This window comes from Cnephaeus nilssonii, assembly GCF_951640355.1.
Source record: "Cnephaeus nilssonii genome assembly, chromosome: 5".
Taxonomy (NCBI): Eukaryota; Metazoa; Chordata; class Mammalia; order Chiroptera; family Vespertilionidae; genus Cnephaeus; species Cnephaeus nilssonii.
This window is the reverse complement of record NC_137076.1, coordinates 51469415-51485068: the sequence shown is the minus strand read 5'-3', so window position 1 is coordinate 51485068 and position 15654 is coordinate 51469415. Positions and strand designations below refer to the sequence as shown.

Here is a 15654-nt window from a genome sequence, read left to right as displayed (position 1 = left end):
AAAGTTATCTAGTGGTAGCTTACACATATATATTTTTTAAGGGCTAGAACCATTGTGTTCATATGTCCTTCAATATCTCTGTTTAATGCTGGGGAAAGCTAGTATATACTTGAGACCATTTTCTCTGTCCACTTAAGTGACCACATTTTAGTTCTGAAGCTAGTTCTTTGCAAGCTCATTTGTTTGCACAGCAACCCCACTGGGGCAGCCAGTATGTCTGAGGCTCTTCCTTGATGACCACATATCATATAGGCAGATGTCTCAGTGAGTTCATGTCCTTTATCCAGGGAATCTGAAGTATTTGCAAATAGATTTGATTAATTGATTTTTTAAAATGCATTAGACACCTAAAGTCAGTAATTTATTGCATGTACTCTGAGACCTTACAGTATTATCTTTTAAACAGTTTATTCCCAGATGTGCAAAAATTGATTTCACACCCTAAGATCAATGACTTCGCAGTTTCCTTAATTTAGTAAATCTTCAAGTGTAGTGAGATGAAGTTAACTTTTTCCAACATTTTATTATGAAAGAATTTTTACAGTGATACCTATATATCCCACTTCTAAATTCTACCATTAACATTTTACTCTACTCTACTTGCTTTATCACTTATATATTCATCTGTCCACTCCTTTATCCATCAATCAATTCGTCTTTGGTGGGAGGATGTATACCCAGGTACCAGGCTTTTGTCAGGTATATGTTTTATGAATATTGTCTTCTAATCAGTATTTGTGTTTTCAATTTCTTAATAGTACCCTTGGATAAGCAGAAGTTTTAAATTTTTAGGAACTCTAATTTTCATCATATTGAAGTTGCCTTTTCAAGTTCATTTTAGAATAAGTAGATCCCAGATTTCAAAACAATTATCACAATAATTATCTTCTGATTGCTGAGTACTTCCATCTTAAATATTTTATTTTGGTTATCCAAGTTTTTTTCATCACTTTAACCAAGGCTTATTACAAAAAGAAAGGAGTAACTGTAAGATTAAATATTCTACATATATAAGTTCCCATAATGTTTTAATTTGGTGGACAAGCAACGTGTATAAAAACTGATTGATAGGCAGCCATGAATATATAATTTTCCTATTTTTTAAGTGTAGCTCTTCCATGAAACTAAATATAAACAATTCTTGATAGTTGTTTTGTTTTTAGTTGGAACTGCTAAATCTGTAATGTATGATATATGCTAAGCAAAATACTGTTTGTGTTTTCTTAAAACCAGTGTCAGAGAAGCTAGATTATCTCGTGTTAACAAATGACTCATTGTAACTAGTTTTTATGCTTCAGTGGGAAGCTGTTCTTCAGTTACTTTAAGGTTTGTATGTCCATGCAAAACCTGTCCATTTTAACTTCTTTGGTATTAAACAAGATAATTGCAGTTTCTTCTGGCTCCAAAATGCTTGATTCTATTGCATTGTTCATTTCCAGGTATAGTTTTTTTAGTACATTGTTTTATGTATGAACAGAAATATGGTAAATATAAGTATAGAGTAGAAAATAAATACATGTTTTTCATTTCTTTTTAAATTTTTTTTTAAAAAACAGAAAGATGTATTTCAGTTAAAAGACATGGAGAAGATTGCTCCCAAAGAGAAAGGCATTAGTAAGTATCAAAGATGTGCCAAAATATGTAGGGAAATATTGGTCCTCTTTTCTGCTATAGTCTTGCACTTTATGGAAACATAAATTTCTAGGGATGAATGTTTGTAAATGTATAATGTGTAATATATACATTAAACAAATGTACAGTGACACAGATCCATCATTATGTTATTATACAGAGGATTTTCACTGCCCTAAAATTCCTCTGTGCTCTGTCTCTTTACTTCTTCCTCCCCCCTCATAAAGTCTTTACATGAGGTCTTTGGGCCATGGCCATGTTTCCTTGTGTTTGGAGTATCTGCTCTAGGAAAATTGAAATGGAGTATGCATGTATGCCCATGTACACACATATATACATACATACAAATATACACATTTATCTACTTATGGGCATAATTTACTTCAAAAGAAGTAAAAACTGTTCATGTATGTTTTAATATTTGTTAAATGTTACTTTTTGTCTTTACCTGGTGTATTCATTTTCTGTAGCAGCAAATTACCACAAACTTGGTAGCTTAACACAATAGAAATTTATTCTCTTAGTTCTGGAGACCAGAAGTCAAAAATCAAGGTGTCAACAGAGTTGGCTACTTTTGGCGGCTCGGAAGGAGAAGCCATTTCATGTTTCTCTCCTACCTTCTGGTGGCTGCCAGCAGTGCTTGACTTACAGACCCATCATTCAATCTCTGCCTCTGTCTTCACATGGCCTTCCCCTTTGTTATCTCCCCTTCTGTCTCTTACAAGGACACATGCCATGGAATTTGTGACCTAGCCAAAATCCAGGATGATTTCATCTGCAGATCCTTAATTATACCTGTACAGATGCTTTTTCAAATATGGTCACATTCACAGGTTCTGGGGGTTATCTTTTGAATGGTCACTGTTACACTCATTACATAGGATACATATATTTTTACTTTTTATTTTTAAATATATTTTTATTGATTTCAGAGAGGAAGGAAGAGGGAGGGAGATAGAAACAGCAATGATGAGAGAGAATCATTGATCAGCTGCCTCCTGCATGCCCCACAACCGGGCATATGCCTGACCAGGAATCGGACCATGACTTCCTAACTCATAGGTCAATGCTCAACCAATGAACCACACCGGCCGCACTGGATGCATATATTTTTAAAACTTTCTGATTACGTAAACTACATGCTTATTTTAACAGATTTGGAAATTAAAAAGAATATACTGAAAATAAAAGTTGTTCATGAGACCATCACTGTTAACATTTTGGTGTATTTTGATGTCTTATTTTTAGGTTTTGTTTGTCTTTGTATGTATGTATCTGTCCATTTCTCTGAGAAAGAACTATGCTGCATATACAGTTTTGTGTTCATGTCTTTTTTCATTTAACATATCATTCACATTTACCTATGCCATGTGCTTTTAAAAAAATTATGTACAACACCTGCGTCTCTTAATGTTTAATTCTATGACTACTTACTGTGCCATTATTTGCTTAGCCTGTTACCCATTGTTGAACATCTACGTTGTTCCCAAATTTTGCTGCTAAATTTAATGTGCAATTAACATGCTATCCATAAATTTTTTTCTAAAAGACTTTTTTTAGAGTAGTTTTAGGTTCACAGAAAAATTGAAAGGGAGGTACAGAGATTTCTCATATACTTCCTGTCTCCCACTCCCAACATGCATAGCTTCTATTATCAACATCACTCAACAGTGGTACATTTATTACAATTGATGAACCTGCATCGACACATCATAATCACCCAAAGTCCATCGTTTACATTAGGGTTCATCATAATCACTCAAAGTTCATCGTTTTCAACTAGGTGTTGTACATTCTATGGGTTTGGACAAATGTATAGTGACACAGATCTATCATTATGGTATTATACAGAGTACTTTCACTGCCCTAAAAATCCTCTGTGCTCTGCCCTCTTACTCCTTCCTCTCCCCCTCATAAATTTTTCCCATATCCCATATTACTTCAGAAGGAAATAGAATAGAAAATGGAGACTTGTGTAGTCTTAGGCTTTTTATATGTATTCTCAAATTACCTCAGGAAAGGCTATATCAAATTAAACTCACATTCATTTCTCAGAACTGTGTTTTCACTTTTAGAAGTTTTTGACATTTCATTTCAGTTTGTACTTCTTTACAAGTGAGGTTGAATGTGACACATATTTGGTGTCAATTTTATTTATATATTAAATCTTTAATTTTTAAATAGATTTTATTGTATTTGGGGATCTGCTCTAGAAAAAATTAAAATGGACATTAAAATATGGGTAATTTCTTGGTATAGTTTTATTTAATAGAAAATAAGAATTGTTCATGAATTTTCAAGTATTTGTGAAATATGGCTTTGTATTTTTTACATGCTATTTTTAAAAATGTTTTTCTGATTTTTAAACTTGTTCAGTTTATTATTTATTTATTATTTATTTTTCATAATAGTTTTATTTTTGTTTTCTTGGCAGAAATGGCAATATGTATGTATTGCTGGAAAAAGAAAAATGAGTGAAAAGAAATAAAGAAAAATTACCTCTTAACCTATTATTCAAAATAACCAGTGTCACATTAGTGTATACTGTCATTTAAACTTATTTTTGACATAATACATTCTATATTACACATTTTGAATATATATGTGTGTGTGTATGTGCATATATATATATATATATATATATATATACTATGCCATTAAATATTTTATAACATAACTTTAATGATTGCATATATTCCATTGCAATAAAATACTTTTAAAAGTCCCATTATTGGACTGGTTTCCAACTTTTTACTATTGAAAACTACTTTGACAGGCATCCATTATGCATATCCATCATTATTTTCTTTGGCTAAATTTATAAAAGTGGAATTTCTACACAAAAGGCCTGCATAAACCTAAAGCTTTAGGTGCATGCTGCTGTGTTTTCCACCCATGTTGAGAGTACCCATTTTCCTGAACCCTTTATTTATTTTTTTAGTGTTTTTAATAGTCAAAATATTAAATCTCATTGCTTTATTTTACTTCTTTAATTATTAATGTGGTTCAACATTGTCTTGTTTATTGACCATGTATATTTTATAGATGCCCATTGATATACTTTCGTTTTTCTGTTGCAGTATCGGGCTTTTTTGTTACTATTTTTGAAAGCTCCTTATTTATTAAATTATTAACTCTTGACCTATAATATTTGTTGCATTTCCTCACTTATTGGCCTTTTAATTTTATTTATGATATATCTTTAAAAATTATATCTTTTAGCTGCTATGTCAGTGAAAGACGTTCTTCAAAGCTTAGTTGATGATGGTATGGTTGACTGTGAGAGGATTGGAACCTCTAATTATTATTGGGCTTTTCCCAGTAAAGCCCTTCATGCGAGGAAACGTAAGTTGGAGGCTTTGGAGTCTCAGGTAAGCCACCGCAGTTAAAAGGTATACATTTGCTTTGTGAAAAATAAATTTGTTTTACTTAATCTTTTCAGTTAGTGGCTTCTGTTAAAATTTTCACATATATTATTTGACTCAAAGTCTAAAGATAAATCAACATCTCTTTCTCCCATCAGAATCTTAGAATGTTTTAACTTTCATCTTCCCACATGCCATAATATTGTTATCTAATACTTTAGATCCTTTTAGATTGACAGAAAAACTGATGGGGAGGTACAGAGGGTTCTCTAATACCCACCCCCTTCTCCCTACCAAATACACATCTTGTATTAGTTTCTGTGTAGAAATTTGCTTTCATCTCTCTTAGGAATTGCTGTGTCATAAGATAACACTAGAGGCCCAGTGCACAGAATTTGTGCACAGGTAGGGTCCCTCGGCCTGGCCAGTGATCAGGGCCGATCAGATTCCCCACCTCCTGGCCGGGGTCCCCGCCTCTTCCTTCTCTCGCTCCCTCAGCGCCCCGCCGCCATCCCCTGGTGGTCAGTGCATGTCATAGCGAGCAATCAAACTCCCCGTCTCCCAGTCAAATTCCCGAGGGGACAATTTGCATTTAGCCTTTTATTATATAGGATTATGCTTAACTGAAAAACTTCAGACTGTTTTCTAAGGAGTTGCACTATTCGGCATTCCTACCAATTTCATCACTTTCTCACCAAAACTTGTCACTACCTGACTTTTTGACTCTAGCCATTTCAGTGGTATCTCATTGTTTTGATTTCCATTGCCCTGATGACTAAGGATGTTGAACATCTTTTCATGTGTCTACTGACCATTTGTATATCTTTCTTAAAGACCTATCAGTTCAGATCCTTTGCCCATGTTTTATCTCTTAAACACGATGCCACATTTTCTTTCTGTGAGGAAATGACATGCATATTCATCACTCAGCAATTTTTTATTTTTTTATAATATATTTTCATTGATTTCAGAGAGGAAGGGACAGGGAGAGATAGAAACATCAATAATGAAAGAGAATCATTAATTGGCTGCCTCCTGCACGCCCCCTACTGGGGATTGAGACTGCAACCTGGGCATGTGCCTTTGACCTGAATCGAACCTGGGACCATTCAGTCTGCAGGCCAAAGCTCTATCCACTGAGCCAAACTGGCTAGGGCCATCACTCAGCAATTTTTAAAAAAGTTTTACAATTAAAAACTTTATTGAGGAATAATTGGCATACAAGAACTGCTTATATTTCTTATATTTAAAGTTTATAAATTGATGTTTGACACATGTATACATTCATGAAACCATCACCACAATCAAGATAATGACTTCCCATCACACCAAAAAGTTTTTTCATTCCCCTTTGCAGTATTTCTCTCCTGTCCACTGTTCCCTTGCCCCATCTCTAGACAAGTACTGATTTGCTCTCTGTCACTATGCATTAGTTTATATTTCCTAGAATTTTCTATAAATGGAATCATACAGTATGTACTCTCTTTCATGGCTTCTTTTACTGAGCATAATTATTTTAAGATGTATCCATGTTGCTGTATGTATTAATCATTTGCTTTTTATTGCTAAGTGGCATTCCGTTGTATGGATGTACAATGGTTTGTTTACCTGTTGATGGACATTTGGGTATTTGTTTGGGTTATTAGAAATAAAGCTGCTGTGAATATTTATATATAAGTCTTTGTATGAACATTTGTTTTCATTTATAATGGGTAAATCTCAGAATGGAATAGATAGATCATAGGGTAGGTGTGGTTTAACTTTTAAGAGATTGCCACTGTTTTCCATAGTGTTGTGCTATTTTATATTCCCACTAGCTATGTATCAGAGTTCCAGTCCCTCCACATCCTGATTAATACTTGGTATGATACCTATTGTAGTAAGTGCATAGTGATATCTTGTGGTTTTAATTTCCATTTCCATAGTGACTAATAATCTGAGCATCCTTGCATGTGTTTGTCATCCATATATCTTCATTGATGAAGTGTCTTTAACAGATCTTTTTGCCTTTTAAAAAATCAGGTTGTGTCCTAGCTGGTTTGGCTTAGTGGATAGATTGTCAGCCTGCGGACTGAAGGGTCCTGAGTTCAATTCCGGTTTAGGGCATATGTTCAGGTTGCAGCTTGTTCCTCAGTGGGGGGTGTGTGGGAGGCAGCCGATCAATGATTCTCTCTCATCATTGATGTTTCTCTCTCTCTCTCTCCCTCTCTCTTCCTCTCTGAAATCAATAAAAATATATTTTAAAGAAATCAGATTGTTTATTTTTATTATTGAGTTTAGAGAGTTCTCTATACTTTCTGGATATAAATCCTATATCAGATAAATGCTTTCCAAATGTTTTTCTCCTAGTCTGTAGTTCATCTTTTTATTCTCTTAACTGTTTTGAGGAGCAAAAGTGTTTCATTTTGATGAAGTCTATGTTATCAATTTGTTTCTTTATGGTTGGTGTTTTTGGTGTTATGTATTACTTTCCTCCAGGCAGTTCATGGCTGCAGCTGGGTATATCAGGTGCTGACTAAGCATTTCTTGGTTAACTTGACAAGCCAAAGAAACTTTTTGACTTTGAGAAAAAAGGCCAAATGAGCACTTTTCATATTTTTGCCTTTGGGTTTAGCATAATCCCTACTTAGCAAGTGGAGGAAATTGGCAAATCCTATATAATAAAAGCCTAATATGCAAATCGACGGAATGGTGGAACGACCGGCTGAACAATTGATCGCTATGACGCATACTGACCACAAGGGGGCAGACGCTCAATGCAGGAGCTCTCCCAGGCCAGCCAAGGTGGGTGCCAGTGGGGGCCCCCTGACTGCCCCGCTGGTCGCCCTGCAGAGGGAGGCAACCAGTGGTGGGGGGGGGGGCAGCGAGCGGGCGGTGCCAGGCCAGCCAAGGCGGGTGCCAGGCCAGCCAAGGCGGGTGCCAGCGGGGGGCCCCCCCTGATCGCCGACCAGGCCTAGGGACCCTACCCATGCACAAATTTCATGCACCAGACCTCTAGTCTATATATATAAAAGGCTAAGTGACCGGCCTTATTCTGTCTGAGCATCTAACAGGTACATATAACACGCACTGGCAATTTAAAAATAAACGACTCGCTCATGAGTGATACATATAAAACTCTCGCTGGTGCCAATCGCACACGTGTTTTAATTTTATAACATTATATTATATATACTATTTTGACATGTAATTTTTGCAGTAATGTAATTACCGCACGAATCTTTCTTCTAATTAATTTCTTTTCAACATACACGAATCCGTGCACCAGGCCACCAGTATTAATAGAAATAAGCTAGAGATTCTAGCTAGTATGCTAGTACAGTGAATCTATTTTTAAAAGTGAGTATAATATTGTTTTTTTATACTGAGTGACTGAGGTATAGGATGTTCCAATCAGTTACTGTCTATACTTCTCTACCTACTGGTCTGAGAGTTGGCATCCAGTATATTTTGTGACACACCCCTGTCTTCCCACCCCTGTTTACTAGCTGGAGGCTAAAGCTTAATCTCACATACCTGCTCAGATATCAGAGGTCAAGTCAGGTACTAACACACAGGCAATAGATTTAATGCCTTCTGTTCGAAGCACTCCAGTAAATGAAGAATGCGTCATTTATAAAAGGTTGATAGCCCTTGGCATTTGCTATAAATTAAAAAAAGAAATTGCCATTCTACTGATCTAAACCTACTTTATTCTTTTACTAAAATTTGAGAAGTCATGTTAATATCCTATCATGTCCCTCAACCATGGTTCTGTAGCTCACTTATTATTTTAGAGAAGTGATTTGGCATAATGGAAAGATAGTAATCAGACTGAATTTAACCCTTTGCACTCGCTTGCTTTTTTCTCGATTCCTTTATTCTAATGCTAACCGTGTCGAGTCACACTCGACATCTGAGTGCAAAATGTTAAGTCACATTTCACTTCTTACTAACTAGGATCTTGGGAAATTTTCTTAACCTCTTTAAAGCCTCAGTTTCCCAATTTGTAAAAGAGACACTATACTTATTTCAAAGGGTTGTGATGCAGATGAAGTGATATGTGTAAAGTGCCTGGTGGAAGTAGGCACTTAGTATGTGGTGGTCACAGATTCAGCTAGATTAGTTCCCATCCAGGAGTATATACTCTAAGTTTACTTGTTCAATCAGAACAAATATTTGAGGGTCTACTATGTACAAAACATTTTACCAGATACCAGAAAAATTAGAATTCAAAATCCATGTTTCCTAAGAAAGAACTTGTAGCCTGTGCTGAAGCTAATATATATTATACACATGAAAGAGGAAAGTGAAGAGTGAAAAGTGTTATATGGTTAATGTAGAGATTAGAAATGCTGCAAGAGATGGCGGGATTTATATAAAGATAGAAGGCACTGAGTTAACATTGAATTGAACCACATTCCAAATTCAAGGTTGCACTGAAGGATCAGTGTATTCAAGACATTGCTAAAGTAAAATGTGAACTTCCTTTGAATTTCTTGTTAATTACTTCCAGATTAGAGAGAAGGAGAACTCTTAAATTCTCCTGCCCCTCATCATTCTCTTATGCTTTGGTCTGTCAGTGATTTCAATTATGTACAGGAATGTATTCATCTCTTGAGAATAGACATTTTTGTAGTAGATCTTGAAATTAAATCAGGAAACTTATTTCTTTCTCCCTTCCCTTTAGGTTGTATGTGTTGATCATGCTTAAAAAGTCTAAAAAAGCCTCATGATTATAATATATGTTTCTCTTTAACATATTCTGAGCTAGCAAATAAGCCATCAGCTGTGTGTGGGTTGTATTAACTGCTTCTACTGATATTTACTCTGTGCCTGTTCTGTGCATGCATTGTGCCAAGTTCTGTGGGCAATCCTCCTATATAATAAAGAGGTAATATACAAATTGACCATCACACCCTCGCATAAGATGGCCGCCCCCCATGTGGTCACAAGATGGCCAGCAGGGGAGGACAGTTGGGGGGGGGGGGGACCAGCCCTGCAGGGGAGGGCAGTTAGGGGTGACCAGGTTGGCAGGGGAGGGCAGTTGGGGGTGACTGGGCCAGCAGGGGAGCAGTTAGGCGTTGATCAGGCCAGCAGAGGAGTGATTAGGAGGTGATCAGGCTGGCAGGCAGAAGCGATTAGGGGCAGTCAGGCAGGCAAGCGGATGAGCGGTTGGGAGCCAGCAGTCCTGGATTGTGAGAGGGATGTCAGACTGCCCACAGGGATCGGGCCTAAACTGGCAATCGGACATCCCCCGAGGGGTCTTAGATTGGAGAGGGTGCAGGCTGGGCTGAGGGATACCCTCCCCAGTGCACAAATTTTGTGCACTGGGCCTCTAGTCCTACATAATAAAAGAGTAATATGCAAATTAACCATCACTCTGCTACATGCACAAGCCACGCCCACCAGCCAATCAGAGCGAGTATGCAAATAAACCCAACCAAGATAGCTACAGCCACAGAGAGCATGCGGGAGGCTTGGGTTTCCCAGTAACAAAGGAAACCAAGCTTTCTGCCTGCCGTTGCCAGCCTAAGCCTCCACTCAAGGCTACAAAGTTTCAATTATAGAAGGTAAACAAATCCAAACAGAAATGGCGGCAGCCATGGAGCTGGAAAGAGCAGGAGGCTAGGGTTGTCCCCCGCTTTCCACACACCCTGGCTGGCCCAGGCCTCCGCTTAAGGGTACAAAGTTTCAATTATAGAAGATATACACAAACCCCAACAGAAATGGCTGCCGGCCATGGAGCGAGCAGGAGGCTTGGCTCCACTTCAGGCTACAAAGTTTCAATTGTAGAAGATAAATAAATCCCAGATACCAGGGCCTCTGCTTGGGTCGCCAGGAGGCATGGCCGGCCTGCAAACCACCACAGGCCCCTTGCTCAGGCCGCCCCATGCCCCAAGGGAACCCCCACCCTGTCTGGGACACCCTTGAGGGCAAACCAGCTGGCCCACACCCGTGCAACAGGCCTCTATCCTATCTAATAAAAGAGTAATATGCAGATTGACCATCACTCCAACACACAAGATGGCTGCACCCATGTGGTCAAAGATCCTGCCCCCATGTGGACACAAGATGGCCACCACAAGATGGCCAGCAGGGGAGGGCAGTTGGGAGGGACCAGGCCTGCAAGGGAGGGCAGTTGAGAGGGACCAGGCCTGCAAGGGAGGGCAGTTGGAGGCAATCAAGCCTGCAGGGGAGGGCAGTTAGGGGTGACCAGGCTGGCAGAGGAGGGAAGTTGGGGGCAAACAGGCTGGCAGGGGAGCAGTTAGACATCAATCAGGCTGGCATTGGAGTGGTTAGGGGGTGATCAGGCTGGCAAGCAGAAGCGGTTAGGGGAAATCAGGAAAGCAGGCAGGCGAGCAGTTGGGAGCCAGCAGTCCTGGATTGTGAGAGGGATGTCCGACTGCCCGTTTAGGCCCGATCCCACTGAGATCGGGCCTAAACGGGCAGTTGGACATCCCTTGAGGGGTCCCAGATTAGAGAGGGTGTAGGCTGAGCTGAGGGACACCCCCCCCATGCACGAATTTCGTGCACCAGGCCTCTAGTATAAAAATAATAGAATATGTGTTTTATGTTGAGATAATTTATGCTTTACTTGGTAAGGCAAGATAAATACCTTCTGTAGTTAACTTTTTATGAAAAGACATAGTTAATTAACTATGTAAGATCTAATTTATGTAAGATCAGTGCCAAACACTGTTGTTGCTATGGGTCCTAATTGTTACACAGTTTAGAGGGTAGCAAGATTTTTATAAATCCACTAGAGGCCCAGTGCATGAAATTTGTGCACCGGGGGGTGGTGGTGTCCCTCAGCCTGACCTGCGTCCTCTCGCAATCTGGGACCCCTTGGGTAGGGTCCCTAGGACTGGCCAGCGATCAGGGCCTATCAGGGCTTTCCTTCCCTCAGCTGCCGGGAGCTGGCCCCGCTCCTGCTGCTGCGACTGCTTGCCATCTGTGTGGCGCTGCCCCCCCTCCCCCACCACCAGTTGCCTCCCTCTGTAGGCAACAGGTGTGGGGTGTGACCACTTGGCTGGCCTGGGCCTCCCTCTGCGGGGCAATCACTGGCCGACCCTGCACACCCACCACAGCGTCACTGGTCTGGGCTTCCCTCTGTGGGGCGATAGATCGCAGGGTTCCACTATCAATCGCCCAGCAGAGGGAGTCTCACCCACCTGGTCAGGGCTCCACAGTTGTGGAGCCCCACCCCCCATTGATCGCCCCGCCAACCGATGGCCTGGGCCTCTGTCTTTGGGGCAATCGATCGCAGAGCCCCCCATTGATTGCCCCACAGAGGTGGCCTGGCTCTCCCTCTGCGGGTGATCGTGGGGCGATGGCAGGGGCCCCCCCGACCAATCCCATTGCACCCACCTTGGCTGGACTGGCTCCAGTGTGTATCGTAGTGCAGTCATCTGGACAGTGTCTGTTCGGTTGTTCGGTCGATTTGCATATTACCCTTTTATTATTATAGATACTAGGGGCCCAGTGCACGAATTCATGCACCTTGAAAGGAACTGTGGGTCGCGAGGCTGCAGTGGGCACAGCGGCGGGTCTCGCCCATCCTCTGTGCCCCCGCTCAGCCCCTCCCGCCGTGGCCCCTGGTCCCATCTGATGGTAGCCCTGCTCCCACTGCCGCTGTTCCCATGCACTCATAGCGCTGGCCCCACTTGCACCCGCTGAAGGCGCAGAGCAATTGGGGCTGGTGCCAGCAGTGGATGCGAGCGGGGCCAGCACCATCAGTGGATGCAAGCAGTGGCTGCTGCCCCGATCGCCCCTCAGGAGCAGGGGACGGTGGAGAAGCCCTGAGGTGTGATTAGGGCCGGCAGCCTCCGCTTGCACCTGCTGACAGCACCGAGCAATCAGGGCCAGTGCCAGGTGCCGGCAGTGGGTGCGAGTGGTGGTTCTGGTGCAAGCAGCAGGTGTGAGTGCCAGGTGGGACCACGGCACACGGGAGCAAAGACTTTTCAGTAACCACCCCGATGACAGCAACCAGCGCCCGTCCTTGGTCTGGCGCCCCTGCTCACCTACTCCACCATCCCACCATGGCCAACTCCCACCATGTTCCCCGCGCACCCCCTGGTGGTCAGTGCACGTCATAGCAACCGGTGGTTCGGTTGTTCCAGTTGTTCTGCCATTGCATATTAGCCTTTTATTATATAGGATAGTTAAGGGAAACTTTTTAGAAATTATTTTGAGCTGAAAGTCCAGTAGATTAAATGGATGGAGGAAATTCCACAGGGGGCAGAGGGAGCCACTGATGCCGATGTTGACAGTGGCAGCCAAAATGTATTGAGCACTTAGCCAGGTACGGCTTTAAGAGCTTGTCTTAGTTTTTCGGGCTGCTATAACAAAATACTAGAATGAGTAGCTTATAAACAACAGCAATTTATTTCTCATAGTTTTGGAGGCCAGTCAGGTAAGAGCCCTCTCCCAGGTCACAGCCTTTTCACTGTACCCTCACATGGTGGAAGGGGCTGGCATCTCTCTGGATACTCTTCTATAAGAGCACTAACCTTATTCATGAGGACTCCACCTTCATGCCGTAAGCACCTCCCAAAGGCCCCACATACTAAAACCATTACCTTTAGGTGTTAGGACTTCAACATATGATTCTGAGCTGGACACAAACATTTAGACCATAGCAGAGCTTTTACATGTTTTATATCACTAGGTTCTTAACAACTGTAAGAGTTATGTATTAACTCCCCATTTTACATATGAGAAGATTGAGGCACCAAGAAGTTAAATAACTTTCCCAAAATGGCAGTATTAGTAGATGGTGAAGCAGGATTCAAATACAGGCATTCTGATTCCATAGTCCTTGCTTGTAACCACAGATAAAACTATAAAGCACATTACATTTAGTGAAGAGTTGGTGACCAGCATGGAAAGACTGAAACAAATTTTTAATAGTAATGGGAAAATAAGGTTAGAAATTAGATTGAGGCCCTTTTATGGGATGTTTTAATGATTGGGTTTTTTTTAAAAAAATTCATAGAGAGGAAGGGAAAGGGAGAGAGACATCAATTGGCTGCCTCCTGCACGCCCCCTAATGGGGATTGAGCCTGCAACTCAGGCATGTGTCCTGACCAGGAATTGAACTGGTGACCTCCTACTGCATGGGACAATGCCCAACCAATTGAGCCACACCATCAGGACAGTGGTTGATTGGATTTTATCATATACACCAAACAGGGGAAGTGGAAATTTTCCTGCCAGTTTATTTTATGGTTATTATTTTTGCTGATCTAATTACTTTAAAAAATAGATTATAAGCTCAGAAAATACTAGTGTTATTATATTATGACTAGAGGCCCGGTGCACGAAATTTGTGCATGGAGGGGTGGTTACTTCAGCCCAGCCTGCACCCTTTTCAATTGGGGACCCCTTGGGGGATGTCCGACTGGGATGTCCCACATGGATCGGGCCTAAACTGGCAGTTGGACATCCCTCTTGCAATCTGGGACCACTGGCTCCTAACTGCTCACCTGCCTGCCTGCCCAATCACCCCTAACTGTCTCTGCCTGCCAGCCTGATCACCCCTAACTGCCCTCCCCTGCCAGCCTGATCTCACCCCCAATGGCCCTCCCCTGCTGGCCTGATCTCGCCCCCAGCTGCCCTCCACTCCCAGCCTGGTTGCCCCCAACTGCCCTCCCTTGCTGGCTTGATCTTGCCCCCAACTGCCCTCTGCTGGCCAATTTGGTTCTGATTGGTTGGTTTCTATGTCAGTCAGTGTCAAAAGCTCTGCCTCCTAGGCAGCCATTGGCTCCCCACAGCACCCACATTTGGTTCTGATTTGTTGGTTTCTATGCCAGTCAGCATCAGAAGCTCTGCTCCTAGTCAGCTATTGGTTCTTCACAGCACCCAGATTTGGTTCTGATTGGTCGGTTCCTATGCCAGTCAGCGTCTCTGGGCCTATCAGTGGGCTGCTGATCAGCAGCCCTGGTGGAGGCCTGGAGAAAAATGGAAGCACGGCTGCTGGCCAGACTGGGAGAGAAAGAGAGGCAAGTGCTGATCAAAAGCTGCCTCAGAGGCAACGGATCAGTCCCTGCTTCTCTCTTCAGGCCTCTCTCTGGCCCTGATTCGCAGCCCCCTCAGCAGTCAGTGCTGGGGCACTGCACCTGAAGCGGAAGCAGTCTGACTTCCGGTTGGTCGAGCTTCAGTCATTACCAGTAATTTTAACACAGGGTTTTTATATGTTAGGATATTCAGCATAAAACTTTCAACCCCTCTCTCCCATCCCCTCCCCCCCCATATGTAATATAGTATTACTGTTGCTGAAAATATCTAATGTATTTTATTTCTGCAAGGCTGAAATAAATATTTGGGTTGGGTAGAAAAAAAGTTGTTAAGCTAGCCTCTCTAACTAGCTGTAACACAGTTGCCTTCCTGAAGCCTTTTTACATAACTTAATAACTTTAATGGGCAAGAAAAGCTTTGATGATGAAAGTGGTAGTGTATGTTTAAATCTGCTAGTTCTTCTGAAATATATACAAATATGTTACAGTATTTGGATGATAGTAGAAAGCCATTTTGGCTCAACAGAAAGTAGAAATAGCCACATACTTTTCTCATGTCATTGTTGTGAATTGTTAATGTAGCTTAAAAAGTAATTATAAAAATTAATTATAATGTGGGAACTCACAACATTTCATGGTATTCTGAAGAATATACAGAA

At 41.4% G+C, this 15654-nt stretch overlaps 1 protein-coding gene across 1 annotated transcript in view; it reads left to right on the top strand.

The window, feature by feature from the left end:
• Positions 1 to 15654, top strand: part of MND1 (meiotic nuclear divisions 1) — a 64086-nt gene that overhangs the window by 7163 nt on the left and 41269 nt on the right. Inside the window, exons 3-4 of the mRNA XM_079771673.1 lie at positions 1557 to 1614; positions 4855 to 5003. Of these exons, the coding sequence (XP_079627799.1) occupies positions 1557 to 1614; positions 4855 to 5003 (207 nt within the window). The remainder of the gene's footprint in view (positions 1 to 1556; positions 1615 to 4854; positions 5004 to 15654) is intronic.